General features: G+C 42.6%; 5 protein-coding genes across 5 annotated transcripts; 3 read left to right on the top strand and 2 right to left on the bottom strand.

The window, feature by feature from the left end:
- The first annotated feature begins 2,836 nt into the window (after window positions 1-2,836).
- Window positions 2,837-3,271, top strand: LOC146390445 (histone H2B-like). The gene has a single exon (XM_084923501.1). The coding sequence runs from the start codon at window positions 2,854-2,856 to the stop codon at window positions 3,226-3,228; it is 375 nt and encodes a 124-aa protein (XP_084779627.1). The 5' UTR covers window positions 2,837-2,853; the 3' UTR covers window positions 3,229-3,271.
- Window positions 3,272-4,746: 1,475 nt separating this feature from the next.
- On the top strand, window positions 4,747-7,364 carry LOC146390444 (uncharacterized). The gene has a single exon (XM_084923468.1). The coding sequence runs from the start codon at window positions 5,094-5,096 to the stop codon at window positions 5,877-5,879; it is 786 nt and encodes a 261-aa protein (XP_084779594.1). The 5' UTR covers window positions 4,747-5,093; the 3' UTR covers window positions 5,880-7,364.
- A 485-nt stretch (window positions 7,365-7,849) lies between these two features.
- LOC146390443 (histone H2A-like) lies at window positions 7,850-8,336 on the bottom strand. The gene has a single exon (XM_084923498.1). The coding sequence runs from the start codon at window positions 8,284-8,286 to the stop codon at window positions 7,900-7,902; it is 387 nt and encodes a 128-aa protein (XP_084779624.1). The 5' UTR covers window positions 8,287-8,336; the 3' UTR covers window positions 7,850-7,899.
- A 253-nt stretch (window positions 8,337-8,589) lies between these two features.
- Window positions 8,590-9,096, top strand: LOC146390442 (histone H3). The gene has a single exon (XM_084923495.1). The coding sequence runs from the start codon at window positions 8,632-8,634 to the stop codon at window positions 9,040-9,042; it is 411 nt and encodes a 136-aa protein (XP_084779621.1). The 5' UTR covers window positions 8,590-8,631; the 3' UTR covers window positions 9,043-9,096.
- A 4,165-nt stretch (window positions 9,097-13,261) lies between these two features.
- On the bottom strand, window positions 13,262-13,648 carry LOC146390441 (histone H4). Its single transcript, XM_084923508.1, has one exon. It carries the CDS (start codon window positions 13,618-13,620, stop codon window positions 13,309-13,311), a length of 312 nt encoding a protein of 103 aa, XP_084779634.1. The 5' UTR covers window positions 13,621-13,648; the 3' UTR covers window positions 13,262-13,308.
- Window positions 13,649-19,378: the final 5,730 nt, after the last annotated feature.

The raw sequence follows: 19,378 nt of genomic DNA, 5'->3' as shown, positions 1-19,378 counted from the left end.
AACAAATCAGCGACCAATATAGCCACCTTTCTTTGCAAGGACACTCAAAAGCCTGCCATCCATGGATTCTGTCAGTGTTTTGATCTGTTCACCATCAACATTGCGTGCAGCAGCAACCACAGCCTCCCAGACACTGTTCAGAGAGGTGTACTGTTTTCCCTCCTTGTAAATCTCACATTTGATGATGGACCACAGGTTCTCAATGGGGTTCAGATCAGGTGAACAAGGAGGCCATGTCATTAGTTTTTCTTCTTTTATACCCTTTCTTGCCAGCCACGCTGTGGAGTACTTGGACGCGTGTGATGGAGCATTGTCCTGCATGAAAATCATGTTTTTCTTGAAGGATGCAGACTTCTTCCTGTACCACTGCTTGAAGAAGGTGTCTTCCAGAAACTGGCAGTAGGACTGGGAGTTGAGCTTGACTCCATCCTCAACCCGAAAAGGCCCCACAAGCTCATCTTTGATGATACCAGCCCAAACCAGTACTCCACCTCCACCTTGCTGGCGTCTGAGTCGGACTGGAGCTCTCTGCCCTTTACCAATCCAGCCACGGGCCCATCCATCTGGCCCATCAAGACTCACTCTCATTTCATCAGTCCTTAAAACCTTAGAAAAATCAGTCTTGAGATATTTCTTGGCCCAGTCTTGACGTTTCAGCTTGTGTGTCTTGTTCAGTGGTGGTCGTCTTTCAGCCTTTCTTACCTTGGCCATGTCTCTGAGTATTGCACACCTTGTGCTTTTGGGCACTCCAGTGATGTTGCAGCTCTGAAATACGGCCAAACTGGTGGCAAGTGGCATCTTGGCAGCTGCACGCTTGACTTTTCTCAGTTCATGGGCAGTTATTTTGCGCCTTGGTTTTTCCACACGCTTCTTGCGACCCTGTTGACTATTTTGAATGAAACGCTTGATTGTTCGATGATCACGCTTCAGAAGCTTTGCAATTTTGAGACTGCTGCATCCCTCTGCAAGATATCTCACTATTTTTGACTTTTCTGAGCCTGTCAAGTCCTTCTTTTGACCCATTTTGCCAAAGGAAAGGAAGTTGCCTAATAATTATGCACACCTGATATAGGGTGTTGCTGTCATTAGACCACACCCCTTCTCATTACAGAGATGCACATCACCTAATATGCTTAATTGGTAGTAGGCTTTCGAGCCTATACAGCTTGGAGTAAGACAACATGCATGAAGAGGATGATGTGGACAAAATACTCATTTGCCTAATAATTCTACACTCCCTGTATATATCCTCAGTTTGTTCAAAAGCTTCACCACCATCTGGGCAAGACAGGAACTTTAGTTGCCAACAGGAATAAAATATGTACATGTAGAATTTCTAAAAAAGAAACTTTGTTCATCTCAATTTAATTAATCGTACATCCTGTAATTTCCTGTATTTATAATACTGTACATGTAAACCTGTGCATCGTTGTATCTATCATGTAGGAGCAAATTCCCACCAGGACATTTATTCACAATACTGACCTCCATAGAGAACAATGAAACTGACACTGAATCACTGTTTAAAGACAGAATAAAATGAAACAAAATACTGACATAAACATAAAATATAAGGATATAAAAATGTGATTACACTGTACCAAATTTTATCTTAACAACACAACATTAAAGCTCCATGTGCGACAGTTAAAGCTCTCAAAGTGTGGCCTGCAGGCTGAAGGTGGCCCTCGACTGTAAGCAAAGACATTTCATGGATCAACAGTTCAAATCAAACTCTGATTCAGAGCAGAACAAGAGCAAAGCAGTGTTTCTCTCATATTTAAACTCTTCTGTTCCAGCAGTCAGACTGTAATCACATTACATGTTTCACTAATGTAATAATGTGAATGTTTAATGTGTTACTCTGTTAAATCAGAATCAGAATCAAAAGACTTTATTTATCCCCAAGGGGCAATTAACAAACAACCGAGCAGCATAATGTTGAGGATAAGGACAATAAGAAGAGGCAATAGGAGTGAAATAATAAATACACAGAATATACAGTATGTAGAGTTTTAAAATTACACAGTTTTAAAATTAAAGTGACTGAAAGGTGAATAAATAACTGTAAGTGACTAAAAGTGAATAAAGTGTCGGTAGTGTAAGAAGAGTGTAGTTTATGTTTGTGGGTGTGAGAAATGTTCTTATCGGCTGGAGTTAAAAAGCAGAGTGGCTTTGGGGACAAAGGTGGCTCTCCTCCTCTCAGTCCTGCAGGAAATGCAGCGGAGGCGTCGCCCAGAGGGGAGCTATTGAAATGCAGGGTGAAGAATGTGAGAGGGGTCATTGATGATTTTGGCTGCCTGTCTAAGGGCCTGTTGGCTCCAATGTGTGCTCTAGTGAGACAGTAAACTTCACTAAAACTATTACACTACAAACTATTACACACTAAACAGTGTTTAACCTCCACTGAGAATAAAAACTCAGCAAGGTTTTAAAGCTGTGTGCTGGTGAGTGGTAAACTGTGATTATCACCACGTTACATGGGCGCTACAGAAACACAGAGACACAAAACCAGGCGGAATTGTTATTAAAATGATTTCATTGTTGGCTGAAGATAATACTGATACTAACACATCCATATCTGCCACACAGAGCTCTATATTTACTGCTCATTTAGAACAAATGACTGTCTCAGCAAACGAGGACACAATCACACAGTCCACTGTCTTTGTTAGATGCGCGCCTGTTTCAGCACAGTTCACAAACTCCCTCCAACACAACGTCCGGCCCACTGTGCGGCTCCACCAATGAGATCCGAGGGCCTGCGCAGTGGTATTAGCATACAGCCTGTATAAAAAGCGCTGCTCTCAGTTAAGGAGCTCATCCGTTGCTGCAGAGTATCGAGAAGAGAAAATGCCTGAACCCGCCAAGTCTGCACCCAAGAAGGGTTCCAAGAAAGCCGTGACCAAGACCGCCGGTAAGGGCGGCAAGAAGAAGAGAAAGCCCAGGAAGGAGAGCTACGCCATCTACGTGTACAAGGTGTTGAAGCAGGTCCACCCCGACACCGGGATCTCCTCCAAAGCCATGAGCATCATGAACTCGTTTGTCAACGACATCTTCGAGCGCATCGCTGCCGAGGCATCTCGCCTGGCCCACTACAACAAACGCTCCACCATCACCTCCAGGGAGATCCAGACCGCAGTGCGCCTGCTCCTCCCCGGTGAGCTGGCCAAGCACGCAGTGTCTGAGGGCACCAAGGCCGTCACCAAATACACGAGCTCCAAGTAAACTGATTGACTATTAGAAGTCAACACAACGGCCCTTTTCAGAGCCACACACTCTATACTGACGAGCATATGTCCTACTGTACAACATACAGTTACTATATTGTGAACCTTTGTTTCACTGGGTGGTATAATCCGCTGTACTGACTGAGACCGTTTAAATGGTTCTTTACTTTTTAGATTGTAGAAAGAAACTCACTAAAAATCCAGCATTGATATGACTTTGACACTGGTGGCTTTTTATTGCACGGTCTTGTGTCTGTATCGTTTTTGGTCGTCTGTCTTTGTTTTGTTGCGTTTCCCCCCCAATACATGCACATTTATGTGGTCATGTGTCTGTTATATGGAGCACCATGGTCTTGGAGGAATGCGGTCTCGCGTCACTGTGTACTGTAGCACTGCACATGGTTGAAATGACAAACCCACTTGTCTTGATGATGCTCACTAACCTTACAAACAAAACTAGACTAACAACTTTGATACATAAAGGGTTGATTTGTTGGACTATCAACGGGCAAAAATTCGCAACTACATGCCAAAATGTAAACTAAGAGAAATTCGTATCAGTTTGTTTTTTGTAATTCCCCCTTGGCAACCTTGGATGGATGACACCTTTAGCATTTGCCTTTACTGCCTATGCCACAGGCCCTGCTGTGTCCTTCACATCCAGCTTTTCTAGCTATGACCAAAGAGGAATTTCCATCAAAGCTATCTTCAATCTAACTCCTAATTTGATGGCTCCGTAGCCACCTTTTTATCTGCCTTTATATAATGCAACTATTGTAGTAAGTGATGGAGGAGTTGTACAGGATGTCGGTAGGATTGATTTCCTGTGGTGTTCAGAGGTGAATTTTGGTTCTCAGTCTCTCACTCCTGTGACTGGTCAGCACATGACAGAGTGGGTCGGAGGTATTGTTCAGCATTTTACTTATCATGGACAGAAATCTATGATTACACATTTCAGTAGATGTAAGAATCACAGAATCCTCCAGAAAGAAGAGCAGATATACTGGGCATAACTAAAGACACTAGATTAAACTGAGGTCGCTATCCAGGACATGAGATAAGCTTTATTAGTCCCACAGCTGGGAAATTCACCAACATGGGCAGAGCAGGATAAAATAAACAATTACAACAATATTACTATGAATAAAATGATTAAATATGTTTGACTAGTAGAGTCAATAAGACGAGGTTTAACTGGGAGATAAGCTGGATGTTTTTAGCAGGTATTGAGTATTACACATTGAGATACTCAGTGATCAGTTTGTGAATGTGTGTATTCACGTGTTCATTCGCTGCTGTTGTTTGTTGTAGAGTCAGTAACTGTAGAAGGAAACTGAGTCAATGCAGACTAAGAGATCAGAGCCAAAGTGTGGAAGCGAGCTGCTGTAAGGTCACTAATGAAGCTTCTGATGTACAACAATGTGAGTGAAACTGTGCTTTGGTTAGAAGTGAGCAGCTGTCACACAAGTCTCGCTGCTCCGTGGGCCTCCAGTAGCATCGGTGTGTTTGCTGGGAGCTCGCAGCGTCACTTTGTCCCACAGCTGCGCTCACCAGATGCTGCTTTTAACTCGGAGTGCGTGAACAAACATGTGTATCAGCTAGAAAAGGCTTTTTACGGAGCTCTGCTGCGGCTCCATCGGTTTTAGCAGAGAAAAGAGTCCAAGAAGCCGCCGAGCAGCGCTGAGCTCCGCACCGAGTCGCTGAGCTTTGGGAGCTCCACGAACCGAGAGCAGAGAGCACGAGAGCCCGACACGAGGCCTGCACGACGAGACACAAGCCCGCTGTGGACGGCTCCACTGTCGACCTGCAGTGCTGCTCACACACTCACTTTGAGCTCTTTGATGCCGAGACACGAAACACAAAATGAAGCATTGCGAGGCACGCGCGAGAGCTGCGCGCGCTGCCTTCACTCTCAACGGTTCTCATGGTGCGTTTAAGTGCAGCGTGGCGCTTCCGACTTGCCATCACTGTACCGTGAATCTCGATCAGACGCGAAAGAGGAAAATGTCCGAGGAAGCTCCCGCACCTGCTGCCGTCCCGGCTAAGGCGGCCAAGAAGACGAAGACGACTTCTAAGCCCAAGAAGGTCGGCCCCAGCGTGGGCGAGCTGATTGTGAAAACCGTGGCCGCTTCCAAGGAGCGCAGCGGCGTGTCCGCAGCCGCGCTCAAGAAGGCTCTGGCTGCCGGAGGCTACGATGTGGACAAGAACAAGGCCCGCGTCAAGACCGCCATCAAGAGCCTGGTGGCGAAGGGCACTCTGGTGCAGACCAAGGGCACCGGGGCCTCCGGATCCTTCAAGATGAACAAGAAGGTTACTGAGAGCAAAGCCAAGAAGCCCGCAAAGAAAGCCGCTCCTAAAGCCAAGAAGCCCGCCGCGGCCAAAGCCAAGAAACCGGCAGCAGCTGCTAAGAAGTCGCCCAAGAAGGCAGCAGCCAAGAAGCCCGCAGCTGCTAAGAAGTCGCCCAAGAAGGTCAAGAAGCCCGCAGCAGCGGCCAAGAAGCCAGCAGCGGCGGCCAAGAAAGCACCCAAAAGCCCCAAGAAAGCAGCAAAGAGCCCCAAGAAGGTGCTCAAGAAGGCTCCCGCACCAAAGAAGTCTCCAGCCAAGAAGGCCGCCAAGCCCAAAGTCAAGAAGGCAGCCAAGAAGAAGTGAGCTCACACCACTCTCACACTCAACAACGGCTCTTCTCAGAGCCACCACAGCAACACACAAGAGCTCCTTCCTAATACTCACTCACCACTCGATCATTCATAGTAATATCCTTCTTATTAAAGCACACACTCCCCCCATTTTACTCAATACAATTACAACTTGCATTACTATCATGGTGCACATTAGTGCTGTCTAAGCAAGTCTACAACTCCAGAAGAAGAATACAAATATTAACAACTCAACATTTACAATCACACCTTCATAATACAAGCCATCACACCACTTCTTTTACTGTGAAACATTATCATACAAGAAATAAACTGTTAAAAGTTAGCAACTACATTTTAAAATATTCTATTAAACAACACATAATACATTCATAGATGCATGTTATTATTCATGGATGAAATATTGAGTTCTATTTTTTTTAAAAGCCTACACTGGCTGTTGTACTGGAAGTACACTGTATATTTTAATGATACCTAGCTAATATAATCCACTTGAAATGCTCTAATCTACAACCTTACCTGACTAAATCTAGTCCAGTTGAATTGATATTGTGTGATTTCAAGGGGACACATTTTACTCCAAGCTGAGCCCATACTGTTATTTATTTTACCATGGAGTTCTGTAGCATTAAGGATGAGGGGAATTAAATTATTTCAAATTATAGTCTTGAGTTTACTTCTTGCCCTCACCGATCCTTTGGATATCCCAGCTGAACGAGAGTCCGGGGCTGCCCTGTGTCCCCCTCCACAGTAGTTTTCCACTAATTCTATTGTTCTGTCTGGGGGGGCTGTCCTCTTCCCAGGTTAGTAACTGTGGCTTCCTGTTTATCTGGCTGAGGCAGATTTTACTCATTTTATAACAGGCAGACCCCCACTGTCAATACATTTTTCACACTATACAGTTACACACCAAAGTTTATCGCTGAACCAACTGATTTGGCACGTCAGAGGTCAGGGTTCAGCAACTTAATGTCATTCTTGAGAGCTTTAAGGTCGCATGAAATGCTTTGAGAACACAAATCCACTATTGTCTTTAAAACAGGAGTTGACAAAGTCATTCTAACAAAACCCACACTTAGGAATCATTTCCTGTTCCTCTGATCACCAGCTGCCCCCTATTATCCAAGCAAACCTAAACACATTCTATTCTTTGAATTGTTTTATTCTACTCACAACAGACACAAAAACCTAAGCGTAGATGTGACTTTGCAAAATGTCCCAAATTCAGCAGCAGTGCTGAACACTCTCCTTGTCATTGTTTTTTTTCTAGTATAATGTGATCACTGTTTTTGTCCGTGTCACATGACCTGTAAATAGTGTCTCTGTATGTTTTTACTAACTTGTGTTAAACACCAACGTGCCAGAGGGTCTGCAGATGGAAATTAGCCCAAGGCTATAATCTGGCATATTTACATTTGTTAAAATGTTCATTTATATGTATTGCCCCTCTTTCTTAAAAAATAAAATAAAATAAAGACGTCGTAAGCATCTCCACTTGTCCCTCTCCACCTCACGTCGTTATGATTTCCTATTGTGTTTAACAAGGTTTGATCTTGCCACGTGTCATGAACTGCGTGTGAACCATGATGAGTGTCTACAGTCATATTTATGAAGTGAATAATTAGTGATTCACAATTTATTCTAAATTAGTAAAATGAGCAATGAGGTTGAAGAAGGCACGAGCCTTAACCACACAGCAGGAGAGACTGAGAGCTTTTTGCTTATGTTTTATATCAAGACCTGAGGTTTTCTTTATTCACAAGACAAGAATAGACTAAACGCACGCAGCTTTGGAGTTAATAAAAGTATATTTTGAAGGTGTATTTCAGTCCCTGACTATGTAAGATGACATGAATGAACATAGATTTTAAAATAAATCAAGATGCATAATCTACATTTCCCAGTACACAAGTTGTTACAGACACAGTGACAGCAAGAAGGATATTTGCTCAGAGAGAAGTGTGTGGCTCTTAAAAGAGCCTTTGTTTTTGATGAAGCCGAGCGCTTTGCGTTTACTTGGCCTTGGCGGGCTTCTCGGTCTTCTTGGGCAGCAGCACAGCCTGGATGTTGGGCAGCACACCACCCTGAGCGATGGTGACTCCCCCCAGGAGCTTGTTGAGCTCCTCGTCGTTGCGCACAGCCAGCTGCAGGTGACGTGGGATGATACGAGTCTTCTTGTTGTCGCGGGCTGCGTTGCCAGCCAGCTCCAGGATCTCAGCGGTCAGGTACTCGAGCACAGCTGCCAGGTAAACGGGGGCACCGGCTCCCACACGCTCCGCATAGTTGCCTTTACGCAGCAGTCTGTGGACACGACCCACGGGGAACTGAAGCCCGGCACGGGATGAGCGGGTCTTGGCCTTAGCTCTGGCTTTACCTCCGGTCTTGCCGCGACCACTCATCTTGACAGGTTCTTCTCTTCGTAGTATCGAGACTAAGAGGAAATGTGGCCCGACCGGCTCAAAGCCTCGCTTATATTTCCGCAGAGCGCGCGCAGCTTCGTCACGCACCAATCGCAGAGAGGCTTGCGGCAGCGCGCAAATTCAATGCACTTTTCTCCAATGAGCGGCACACACCAAGGCGGGGCGGTGCTCCTCTGAACGGTGCTGAGCACCACGTGGAGCCCCTCACCAATCACGAGCCGCAGCGGCACCGCGTCACAGGCAGTCACACACTTTAAGAGCGGCGAGTCTCGTCTGTTTGCTACATTTTCTGCTCTTATCACAGGGAAAGAAAAGTGAGGAAGAATGGCAAGAACCAAGCAGACCGCTCGCAAGTCCACTGGCGGCAAAGCCCCCAGGAAGCAGCTGGCCACTAAGGCCGCCCGTAAGAGCGCCCCGGCCACCGGGGGCGTCAAGAAGCCTCACCGTTATAGGCCCGGTACCGTGGCTCTTCGTGAGATCCGCCGTTATCAGAAATCCACCGAGTTGCTGATCCGCAAGCTGCCCTTCCAGCGCCTGGTCCGCGAGATCGCTCAGGACTTCAAGACCGACCTGCGCTTCCAGAGCTCTGCTGTCATGGCTCTGCAGGAGGCCAGCGAGGCTTACCTGGTCGGACTCTTCGAGGACACCAACCTGTGCGCCATCCACGCCAAAAGGGTCACCATCATGCCCAAAGACATCCAGCTGGCTCGCCGCATCCGCGGAGAGAGAGCTTAAGCTACACGCTCTCCTACAAACAACGGCTCTTTTCAGAGCCACCTCACTCACACCAAGAGCTCGCTCCTTTAGTAGCAGTAGTGGTATATCAATCTCATACTCACACTTCAATCTTCATGCTCTTTCTACTCTAGAAACTTCCGTTACAAAACTGCTTTCTTTTTTTGTTTTTTTTAAGCATGAATTATTGTATGCTAAAGTGTTTCCCTCCTTTACTTATTCATGTATTATTTTCCAAAGCTCATCACATTTCAGTGCTTTGCACTAGACAATATGATAGACCAAGTGCTCTGAAGTACACAGCGTAGACTCCTATTGTTTAAATGTGCTATAAAATACTATAGACATGACAGTATGGCAAACATGTTAATATTGGTTTGCAGAGGCTGTTGAAATGTTATCTAACGTTAACATGTTGGTGACACAATTTCACCCTAATGGTACTGACATATTCATAGGGTTCATTTTTGAGACAAATATCAAGATCTGCACGAATTGACAGAAACACTGAAGCAGCTACCCATTTTATTCTTGTTGTCATTTATGTCCTATTGTCAGGTGACAGAAGAACCAACACAAAGCTCAGAGTAATGGTGATGCAAGATCACAGGTGAAGTTGGATGACTTGATGGTTCATTACTGTATTTGAAGCACATGTGTGGCTGCATGTATTTGGAATGTCTCACTGTTATTTATCAGGTGACAGAGGTGAAGAGGCGAGGTCACAGGTGACTGACTGATGATTTGGTGCTATAGATTAACTAGTATTTATTATCATGACAATTGTCAGGCTGCTTATAGTCATCCCAGTATCCTCGGCTGAGGCTGAAAGAAGCTTCAGTGCTCTCACAAAACTAAAAACATGGCTAAGGTCAACAATGACTCGTATGAGATTAAACAATGCTGCTGTGTGCCATGTCCACCAGGACAGACTGGATAGTATAGATGTAAAACAAATATGCCAGCAGTTTATCTCAGTTAACGAGAGGAGCAGGCATGTGTTTGGCTCCTTCACATAGTGGACATTGAGTTGTTGTGTGGGCACCAGTAGTCCATGTCTGTTGCTGTAACAGTAGTTCATGTTTGGAATAAAAAATCCCAGCTCACTGATTTGATCGGGGCAATAGTGCCTAAAATGTTGCATCATTTTGCTGAGAGATCTTTTACTTTGTGGTAATCTTAGATTACACTAAGGGTCATTCAGTGTTTCCTTAGTGCTAATGTGTAAGAGATGTTGGTGTCCTATAACTGAAGTAATGTTGTTAAGTCCTTAAAGTCATATTCTTTTATTGTCATGACTGTATTTGAAGCTCTTTTTTTTTTTTTTTTTTTTTTTTTTGTATGATACCTGATTTATATGGAATATGGCTGAAGTAAACTAAAGTCTAAAATTCTTAGTCGGTCATTTGTTCAATAGTAATTTAACATTAAGTAATTCACATATAAACTATGAATTTTAATTTTATATTGTTTAAAAGCATGTAGAATAGCAAATGTAGGCAAGTATATTTCTCCTTTTTTTTTTTTAATCAAGAAACAAGGACAAAAAGCAGGACAGGGTTCGGTGGTTGAATCATCAGTCCCCACCAATGGCAAAACCAAATCTACGCCCTCTACCACCTGCAGCTGGCCGTCCACAACGACGAAGAGCTGAACAAGCTGCTTGGCTGAGTGACGATCGCTCAGGGTGGTGTGCTGCACAACATCCAGGCCAAGAAGAATGAGAAAGCTAAATAAAATCCAGCTACTTTCCTCAACCGACTAACGGCTCTTGTAAGAGCCACTCACCTCTGAGAGTACACTTGATTAAAGTAATGACACTAAATCTTTAATCCAGGTGTCAAACTCATGTTCACACTAGAACTGAAGTGGGACAGCCCTGTTAGTCTATCAGTATGTGCAACACATTTAGTTGTTTTACTGCATGCATAAAAATCTGACTGACTTAAATTGTAAAGTTATTACCCAGACTTTTCTTTTCATAAACTTCCTGTAAAAACAGAAATCTGTGTAGTAAGAACATAAACATTGTCTCATTGTTTGTTCCTTAAAGTACTGAAAAAAAAAAAAAAGACAGCTGAGTAGATTAAAGAGGTTCAGACTTATAATAATTATAAATCACTACAAACTTTCATTTAGGTCTAAGATTCATTTAGACCGACAGCGAACCACAGCTGTGAGCTACATGCAAACACACTTTGTGTGTGGTGTATTTTCTGTAATTCTGATCTGCTCCCTCAAAGGAGCTATTTTTTCTTTTTTACCTGGAAGCATGTCGACGTAGACAATCTGGCAAAACTTCTTGTTTGCGATGTGGGTCATTTCATCACAGAGCATTAACAGTTGCCTTTGATATTTTGTTTGCAGTTTAAACAGACATGTTGCATGTTGGTAAAAATAAAATTTCAGGCACACATCAGGAAGAGGCTTCAAAAGCTTCATAGGGCTTCATCCACTCATGTCCACCCTCTACTACAGCGGTCCCCAATCCCAGTTCACGTGGGCCGGTGTCCCTGCAGGTTTTAGATGTGTCCTTGATCCAACACAGCTGATTTAAATGGCTAAATTACCTTCTCGACATGTCTTGAAGTTCTCCAGAGGCCTGGTAATGAACTAATCATGTGATTCACGTGTGTTGATCCAGGCTGAGATCTAAAACCTGCAGGGACACCGGCCCTCGTGGACTGGGATTGGGGACCCCTGCTGTACTAGATCAAAGGTGGGTTGGTTATCTTAAAAAAAAAACAAAAAAAAAAAACATAAGCACTAGTGATGTGTCAGTCGCGAACGAAATGGCTCTTAGAGCCGGATCTTTGACGTGAACGATGCGAGCCGGCTCCTTATCGCGAGCCGTGGGTTGTTTTTTTTTTTTTTTTCTTTCTCTCTCTCTCTCACTTTTCTTCCTTTTCTTCACTCAGCATGCGAGCCGCGTGCGGAGTGAAGCGGATTGTGGGTTGTGCTTTGCGCTGGGAAGAGGGGGGAGGGCGGTAGTTACACTCTCAGTAGCACAGGAACAGAGCAGGAGGGAGAGAGAGAGAGAGCCAGGGACAACAACGTCACATTAGAAAGGTATAGTAATCATCCACAACTATTTTCAGTTGCAGATGATAAAGGATTCAGAAAGTTTATTCATGCAGGTCCATATGACAGAGAATATGCATCTTCTTTTTGTTTTCATATTTTAATTTATATTTAATTGTGTTGTGTTTTGCAGTGTTTTGTGTTGTTTCACTTTAAATTTGTTTAAAAGGAAAGAGATGAACTGTGAATAGTTGGTTTTTGTAATATATGATTTATTTATTACATTTGATGTGGAGTGAATAAATAAAAGTATATTTACGATGGACCCTAGAGACAAAGCACGTACAAACCCGAAGCACGTACGAACTCCAAAACACGTACAAAACACAACAGAAGTGCTCCAGGATGCTCGGCGCAGTGTTGAGCTTTTGTTACCGAGTGGCTACACAAGCCAGGAAGTACCAACGACCAGATTTGGTGTGTGGTAGTAACAGGTAAATGAACATTTTTTTAAATTATTTGAATATGAGTGCTTGTGTATAAATACACAAACAATACCCATATGCTTTCAATTCTGTAATTTAAGTGATCTAGGTAGCTCTGTTTTGGAAGTTCAGTTAACGCTAGGAATATGCTTTGGAATTTGTACGTGCTTTGTCTCCAGGGGCCACCGCATACATTTATATATAAACATAGATAAATAAAAACTTTATTTTGCATTAGTAATTCCTTTTGTGCATAATTTATTATTGTTAATAATAAATTAAAGCAACAAAACAACCTGAAGAGCTGGCTGTTTAGTTAGCCGAGCCAGAAATCCCATCACTAATAAGCACTTCTGCTTTAAGCGGATTTGTGGCAGGAAGACGTTTACAAATAAACAGATTAATCATTGAAATTTTTCAGTTTTCTTTCGGTCTACACTCCTGCTATAGGCGAGTTTAATGAAACAGTGGTATTGAATAGGTCTGTAACCTGAAGTTCAGTTTGTGGCACTGTCAGTTAAGGAGAAAGAAAAGCACACATGATAAACAGCTTAATATGTTAGGAATCTCAGTTGGTAATTGTTTAAGTTATAACGTAGTACTTCAGAACTTGCTGGGGAGATACTGGCAGATATTTTGTCTGCTTTTTCAGGACTTCCCTCTAAATCATGACAAAAACCAACAAGATCGCAGAACAAAGCTCTCAAAGTGAAGTGGGTGGCTCTTAAAAGAGCCGTTTGATGGATTAGGGCGAATGAGTTTAACCGCCGAAGCCGTACAGAGTGCGGCCCTGCCTCTTCAGAGCGTACACCACATCCATGGCGGTGACAGTCTTCCTCTTGGCGTGCTCAGTGTAGGTGACGGCGTCACGGATGACGTTCTCCAGGAACACCTTGAGCACACCACGGGTCTCCTCGTAGATCAGACCGGAGATACGCTTCACTCCGCCACGGCGAGCCAAACGACGGATAGCGGGTTTGGTGATACCCTGGATGTTATCACGGAGAACTTTACGGTGCCGCTTGGCGCCTCCTTTACCGAGTCCTTTGCCACCTTTGCCTCGTCCACTCATGGTTACAGTTTCTTCTTTATACGAGCAAAGTCGAATGAACCTCAACCCCACGGAGCCATGTTATTATGTGTGCTCGGCGGACGTAAAAGAAAACAGCTGGACGGCTCGAAGCTCAGTGGCTCCGCCCTCTCTTCTATTCTCTATGTGGAAATGCTGTCTTTTGTTAATGACAAATTAAGTCTAACCAAAGGGAGGCTCACACCAAATCCAGGGCTCTAGACTAACTTTTTGCCATGGGCGTACCGGTACGCCTAACTTTAAAAAGTTAGGCGCACACAAATTTTATAATAATTTATATAATATAATGTGTTTTTCTGGATACACTGTGCTTTTTCAGCATTCAAAGATTGATGACACCGTGTCAGAGCACTGGCTATGAATTTCAGAAGGATCAGGCCTTAACTTAACAGAAAAGTTAGCAATAGTTCTTTTCCTATTACAGCTACATCCACTTCTGTCGTGCCTAGGCTGCTCACTAGGGCTGGGTATCATCACTGATTTCTATAATCCATTCGATTCCGGTTTTCAAAGTCCCGATTCGATTCAACTTAGCCTCAGACAGTCGGAAATATAATTCTGATCATTTATCAGTACTGACTTCATCAGAATTGTGAACATCACAGCAGATGCCTTTGTGTGAAAGTAACTGAGAATAAAACACAGAAAAACATGAAGGAGATTTTCCTGGTCTGGCTTTTTATAGCAGATAATCTTAAAAATATTCTACAATGTTCTGCATATAAAGTTTACATTTCTTCAGTATTGAACAACAGAAAAAATAGGCTTTCTTGTCCGAGGTCATTTAAGTGAAAAAAAGAAAAAGAAAAGAAAAAGACAGCAGCCGACAGCGCTGTAAACAACGGTAGACTGGTGGGTAATAAGCGAATGAATAATACAGAAAACAGAGATCGGAGACGGGAAACTGTTCTTGAAGTACAGAGAGAGATAGAGAGAGAGCTAGCTGTGCATGGAGTGTGAGTTTAATAGTCGTGGAAGCAAAACAGCAAAATTCATGACGACATTGATCAAATGTGAAGCGCAGTTTGCTGCTTCTTTTGCTGCTGGCTCGGTGAATTTTGGTTGGAGAGAGACAAAACCTGCAGCTCAGAATCAGCGCAAAAAGACGTAAACACAGCGCATCAGAATCGCTAAGCTCCGACAGCGTGTCCGTCTACGGGCCATCGGGTGAGAAAGCCGAGAAAGACAAAGTTGATTCTGATGCGTTGGTTCCGCTCTGTGTTTATGTCTTTGTGTGGAATCCGTGTACCTGCTCTCATTTGCTGTTTGGTTGTTGTTGAAATGGTTTTGTGAGCTTTAATCTGAGAATCTGGCGTTTCTGGCAAAACACAGTTATATTTAAAAGTCGATTCAGGATTTAATGCTTTATTCAAGCTACTCACCTCCCACTTCCACCTGCACTTTCAACTGGACCACGGCCAATCAGAGAGGTCCCGCCCCTTACTATCTCTGATTGGTTTAGTCCACGATAGGAGCAAAATGTGTGTCTGTTGTTGACCACAGGGAAGGTTGCAGATTTTTTATTTTTTATTTTTTTGCTACCGGAACAGTTGGTCGCACAGGTGCAACCAAATATTTTTTTTTAGTCGCACCACTGAAAAATTTGGTCGTGCTCTAGAGCCCTGAAATCGCACCCACAATGCCCGAGTCGAGTTCATATTTTTATTTCACATAATTAATCAATTGAAACTAAACCCAAGTGTCCACATTAGTAACAAAAACCAGACACCCTCTTAACGTTTTACCCAGAGTCTAGCATAACTTTTCAAGCTAAATTAAAATGTATTATTAATATTAAACATGAAACTAAAGGCTAAAAGTACAAAAACAAATCCAGTTTATTTATTGTATTTGTAAGCCTGTCCTTTACAGTCAGAATTGTAATGTGAAGCCAAATATTTGCTTCACCAGGATGAGCGCTATAAGCTCTTTTTCACATGTCATTTTATTTCTGAGAAATCTACAAGTGTATTTATTCAGTGTACAGTAAAATGTGATGGGGACAACCAGTGCTACTCCACCCGCAGTCACAGTCATGCTGTTCCTCATTTCCGCCAAAGGCCAGTAGATGGCGGTAGTTTTAGCCGCTCCTGTTTTCTTTTATCTCTTCTTTTAGGCTACATGAGATGTAAATTTAGGAGTCCATCAAGCAACCCTTCAGATTCATTTCCTAACAGCAAAAGTGAGTGGAAGAGTTAAGTCTTTTGTTCACAAAGACATAGCTGACAGGCACTTTTGACTTTTTGTACACAGTTGATTTTGTAAAGCCCCTCGCATTGCATTCATAATCAAGTTCACTGATTGACTGTCCCGCAGTGTTGTTTTGTGTATTTCTGTTTCATCCACTTTAATAAAGTGTCCTGTGTTAAAGTAACAGTGAGTTGTGGATTCACTTAATGAATGCCTAAGTTGGGCTTTAATCGGCCTTAGACTTACTGACCTTCTTTGAATCAGCATCACAATAGTCCTAAGGGCACTGACAAAACATACAAGTATAAATAAATACAATCAATATATAGAAAGAGAAACATGTTTGATATGTTTTTTTTTTTTATTAAGTTACACAAAAATAGCATTCTCTGCCAACAGGCCCAGAAGACACAACTATGCAGAATTACATAACAGACCAGAACCAAAGAAGCAATGTGTACAGGCAGGTGGCAAAGACAAGTTTTTGAAGTATTTGTACAACACATGCCTCCCCAACAGCTTCAATGTTTCCTGGAATTGATTATCTATCTGTTATGTCAGTCATATTCCCCCCAGATAGTCTTGGTTGAGATCTGGTGACTGTAAAAGCCATGATATATGATCACACCATTTTCATAATCAACTATTCAGTGACCCCTCTTCAAATACTTATTGACAGGACAAAGATTATCTCTCACAGCACTGACTTTACGACTCTTTTCCCTTTGACAAGTGGACCCTAACATGGCAGCAAAATGCAACAATATCTCTCCGTGTAGGGGTCAAGAGTTCAGGGTATGTCTAATTTCTTGCCTGTCTTTAAATGACAGTGTCATGGTATGAATAATCCTTCAGAGTTTACCAGTATAAAAGTAAAACAATTACATCGTCTCATCGGGACAACCTAAAAGACTCCTTATGGCTAGTCTTTACACATCATAATAACACAGAAGAAAAGAAACCAATTTTAAATTTCTGTTCATTTCAGGGGATTTTCCAACCTCTTTTGGTTCAAAAGAGGCAAAGGAAAATCCTCATCAATGTTTTAGTAAAAACTAGAATATACATTATCAGTATATATTGTATATACACTGATAATGCTTACTGTTGTCTCACTGTAAACCAGTCAAAATAAATAAATAACACACTGGGATCATGCTGAACCACAGACAGCAGTCGAGGCATTAGGCGGGATAAAGGAGCTGGAAACATCACCTGATAAAGAAAAAAAGACAACGGACTGAATGAAAAACAAAAGTGTCCTTCATTGCACATTTTTGACAAATCAGAAATCCCCATCTTTCCCCATCTTTCACCCTAGACTTTTGACCAATCACTGATCAGCAGGAATTGCACTACCGTATGGTCCATCCCCTACAACAGATTACGTTGCGGAGGAGTTGCTATTTCAGTCCTCTTGGGTGAATCCTCACAACATTTACTTTTTCATCTCCCTGCCAAACAGAAGAGCCATTGAGCTGTGGTTTTTCCAGGAAGCCCCGCTTCGATGTTTTGTGGAAATTGTCCTTTCAAACTCTGGCCACCCAACATGGAAAGACTGGACTATAGACCCATCTCTTCAAATTAAAACGACAACACTCGTGGTCAAGTTTTGGACACGAAGAATTCCTAATAAAGACATTGAATTATAATTGAAAAGATATTGTGATGTGATGTGCTACATCCACTTATTAAACCTGTGGTATGGGGTACGGAAGTTTAAAGTTCATCTGCGGAGGGATGAGGATGGACATCTCATCCAAATCCCAAACTCCATCTCCCTGGGCCCGTACAATGGTCGAGTTATCTATCCCGGCTAGCGGCTAGATGCTTCATTTGCCAGGCTTTGGATCACCAAGTAAAAGGATCAGAAATACTTTATTAATCACGAAGAAAATTATGGGTTACAGCAGGCAGCAAACCTGTGGCGCATGCGCACTAACAAACGAAACACACTCTAAACAACATCACATTGGGGCGACAGATCCGAGAGGTAGGGTGATAAGAAAAACAATGATAATACACAACATGAGTTGAGAGGAGGAGGAAAAAAGCTCCACCCAGAATAAACTCCTATTGAGAGAACAGTTTGAGAACAGAAAAAAAACCTCTGCACAAAAAAGCACATGAATCTTAATACAGCATAGAAACACATGACAAGCGACAGGGGTGGGTATGGGGTGACAGTGAGCCAGCGTAGACAGCGCATCCGGTCCTGCAGCATATCTGCGCTCGTCCAGTCGACCTGCAATTTGCATTGGGAGGGGACACACTTAAAAAGTTAAACCCAGAGCAATATGAACATAATTTCATTTGAAATATGTTTTTTCAGGGTTTTTATTTCCTAAATTGCTTCCTGACACTTAAACAGATGTTGAAGAGTTTTTTAAGGTTTATTGGTTGAAGCTCAATTAACTCATCTTGATAGAAAGTTCATCCTCCAGAAGGTGTCCTGCGACTGTTATTGGCTGTCTCTCTGAGGTATTCAACATAAGGCTGTGTATCGTCAGGAGAGCTGCTGATAATCCCAGTGCTAATCCAGCAACAGCAACCTGTTTGCACTTCATCAAAACAATCTGTAAACGTCAATAAATAAATTAATAAACAATACGATTTTTTTTTAATAAGAACTATCTACACAGTGGGTGTAACAGATAAAAAGATTAAAAAAAAATCAACTTACTAGTGATACTAAGTTTACAGCTGGCAGAGTTGAAGCCATGATCAGTGTGCACCTCACACAGGTACAGAGCAGAGTCATCAGTCCCAAGTCTGTTCAAGTCTGATTTTTTTTGATCAGTTATCTCTTCACAAAAGAAAAAATCTATAATTCCAGGATCTGTCAGGTTTGGTTGTGAACGCCCACTACAGTGTGGTGTGTGTCATGTTTTAGTCTCTAACACAGGCAGGCACAACAGAACAGGGGAAACAGTGGATTTAACCACCTGTTGTTGAAAACTCAAAACAGATTTTGGCACAAAATGGAGAATACACTTTGTGATCATGTAGTTCAAAGTTCAGGCTGGAACTGAAACAAGAACAAAAGTGACCACCAACCGTCTGAACAGAGATGCAAAAAACTCGTGTTCAGCTCGACCGCAGGATTTAACTGCAGGACTTCTCTCTGACAAGTTTTCGGTTCCTCCTGAGTGCTGTGCACCATCTAGTGACATCTTTGAATATTGCACTGGTGTTAGGAGTGCAGTGAAACTAGCACTGAATCAGTTTTTAAAAGACAAACAAAAAACAAAAGAAAGTTAAGGGATGAAATGATTGATAAATCAGTGGGGGGGTTTTCACAGTGTTCATCAGAGTGACAGACTGGGGGAAGTAAATGAATCTGTGGCAACTGGTTTTTGTGAACAACTTCCTCTTTGTACTTTTTATTGTTGTTCTTCGTACACTAGCCTGTAACCGTTTATATTGAATACACCTAAAGCAAACAGGGGTGAGTCTAAGGGAGGGCATGGGGTATTAATTTCAAGGGTTTTGTAACATTTTCCAGATAGAAAGTAAAATAATATAAAATGTTGTGTTAATTAAAATGCAT

The sequence above is a fragment of the Perissodus microlepis genome, chromosome 3 (genome assembly GCF_051167445.1).
Source record: "Perissodus microlepis isolate ML-2025 ecotype Zambia chromosome 3, ASM5116744v1, whole genome shotgun sequence".
NCBI lineage: Eukaryota > Metazoa > Chordata > Actinopteri > Cichliformes > Cichlidae > Perissodus > Perissodus microlepis.
The sequence above is the reverse complement of the archived record's forward strand: the minus strand, read 5'-3'. Positions and strand labels throughout refer to the sequence as shown.

Coding starts and splice junctions, on each gene's coding strand:
- LOC146390442 (XM_084923495.1), top strand. CDS start 8,632: ATGGCAAGAACCAAGCAGACCGCTCGCAAGTCCACTGGCGGCAAAGCC.
- LOC146390441 (XM_084923508.1), bottom strand. CDS start 13,620: ATGAGTGGACGAGGCAAAGGTGGCAAAGGACTCGGTAAAGGAGGCGCC.
- LOC146390443 (XM_084923498.1), bottom strand. CDS start 8,286: ATGAGTGGTCGCGGCAAGACCGGAGGTAAAGCCAGAGCTAAGGCCAAG.
- LOC146390444 (XM_084923468.1), top strand. CDS start 5,094: ATGAAGCATTGCGAGGCACGCGCGAGAGCTGCGCGCGCTGCCTTCACT.
- LOC146390445 (XM_084923501.1), top strand. CDS start 2,854: ATGCCTGAACCCGCCAAGTCTGCACCCAAGAAGGGTTCCAAGAAAGCC.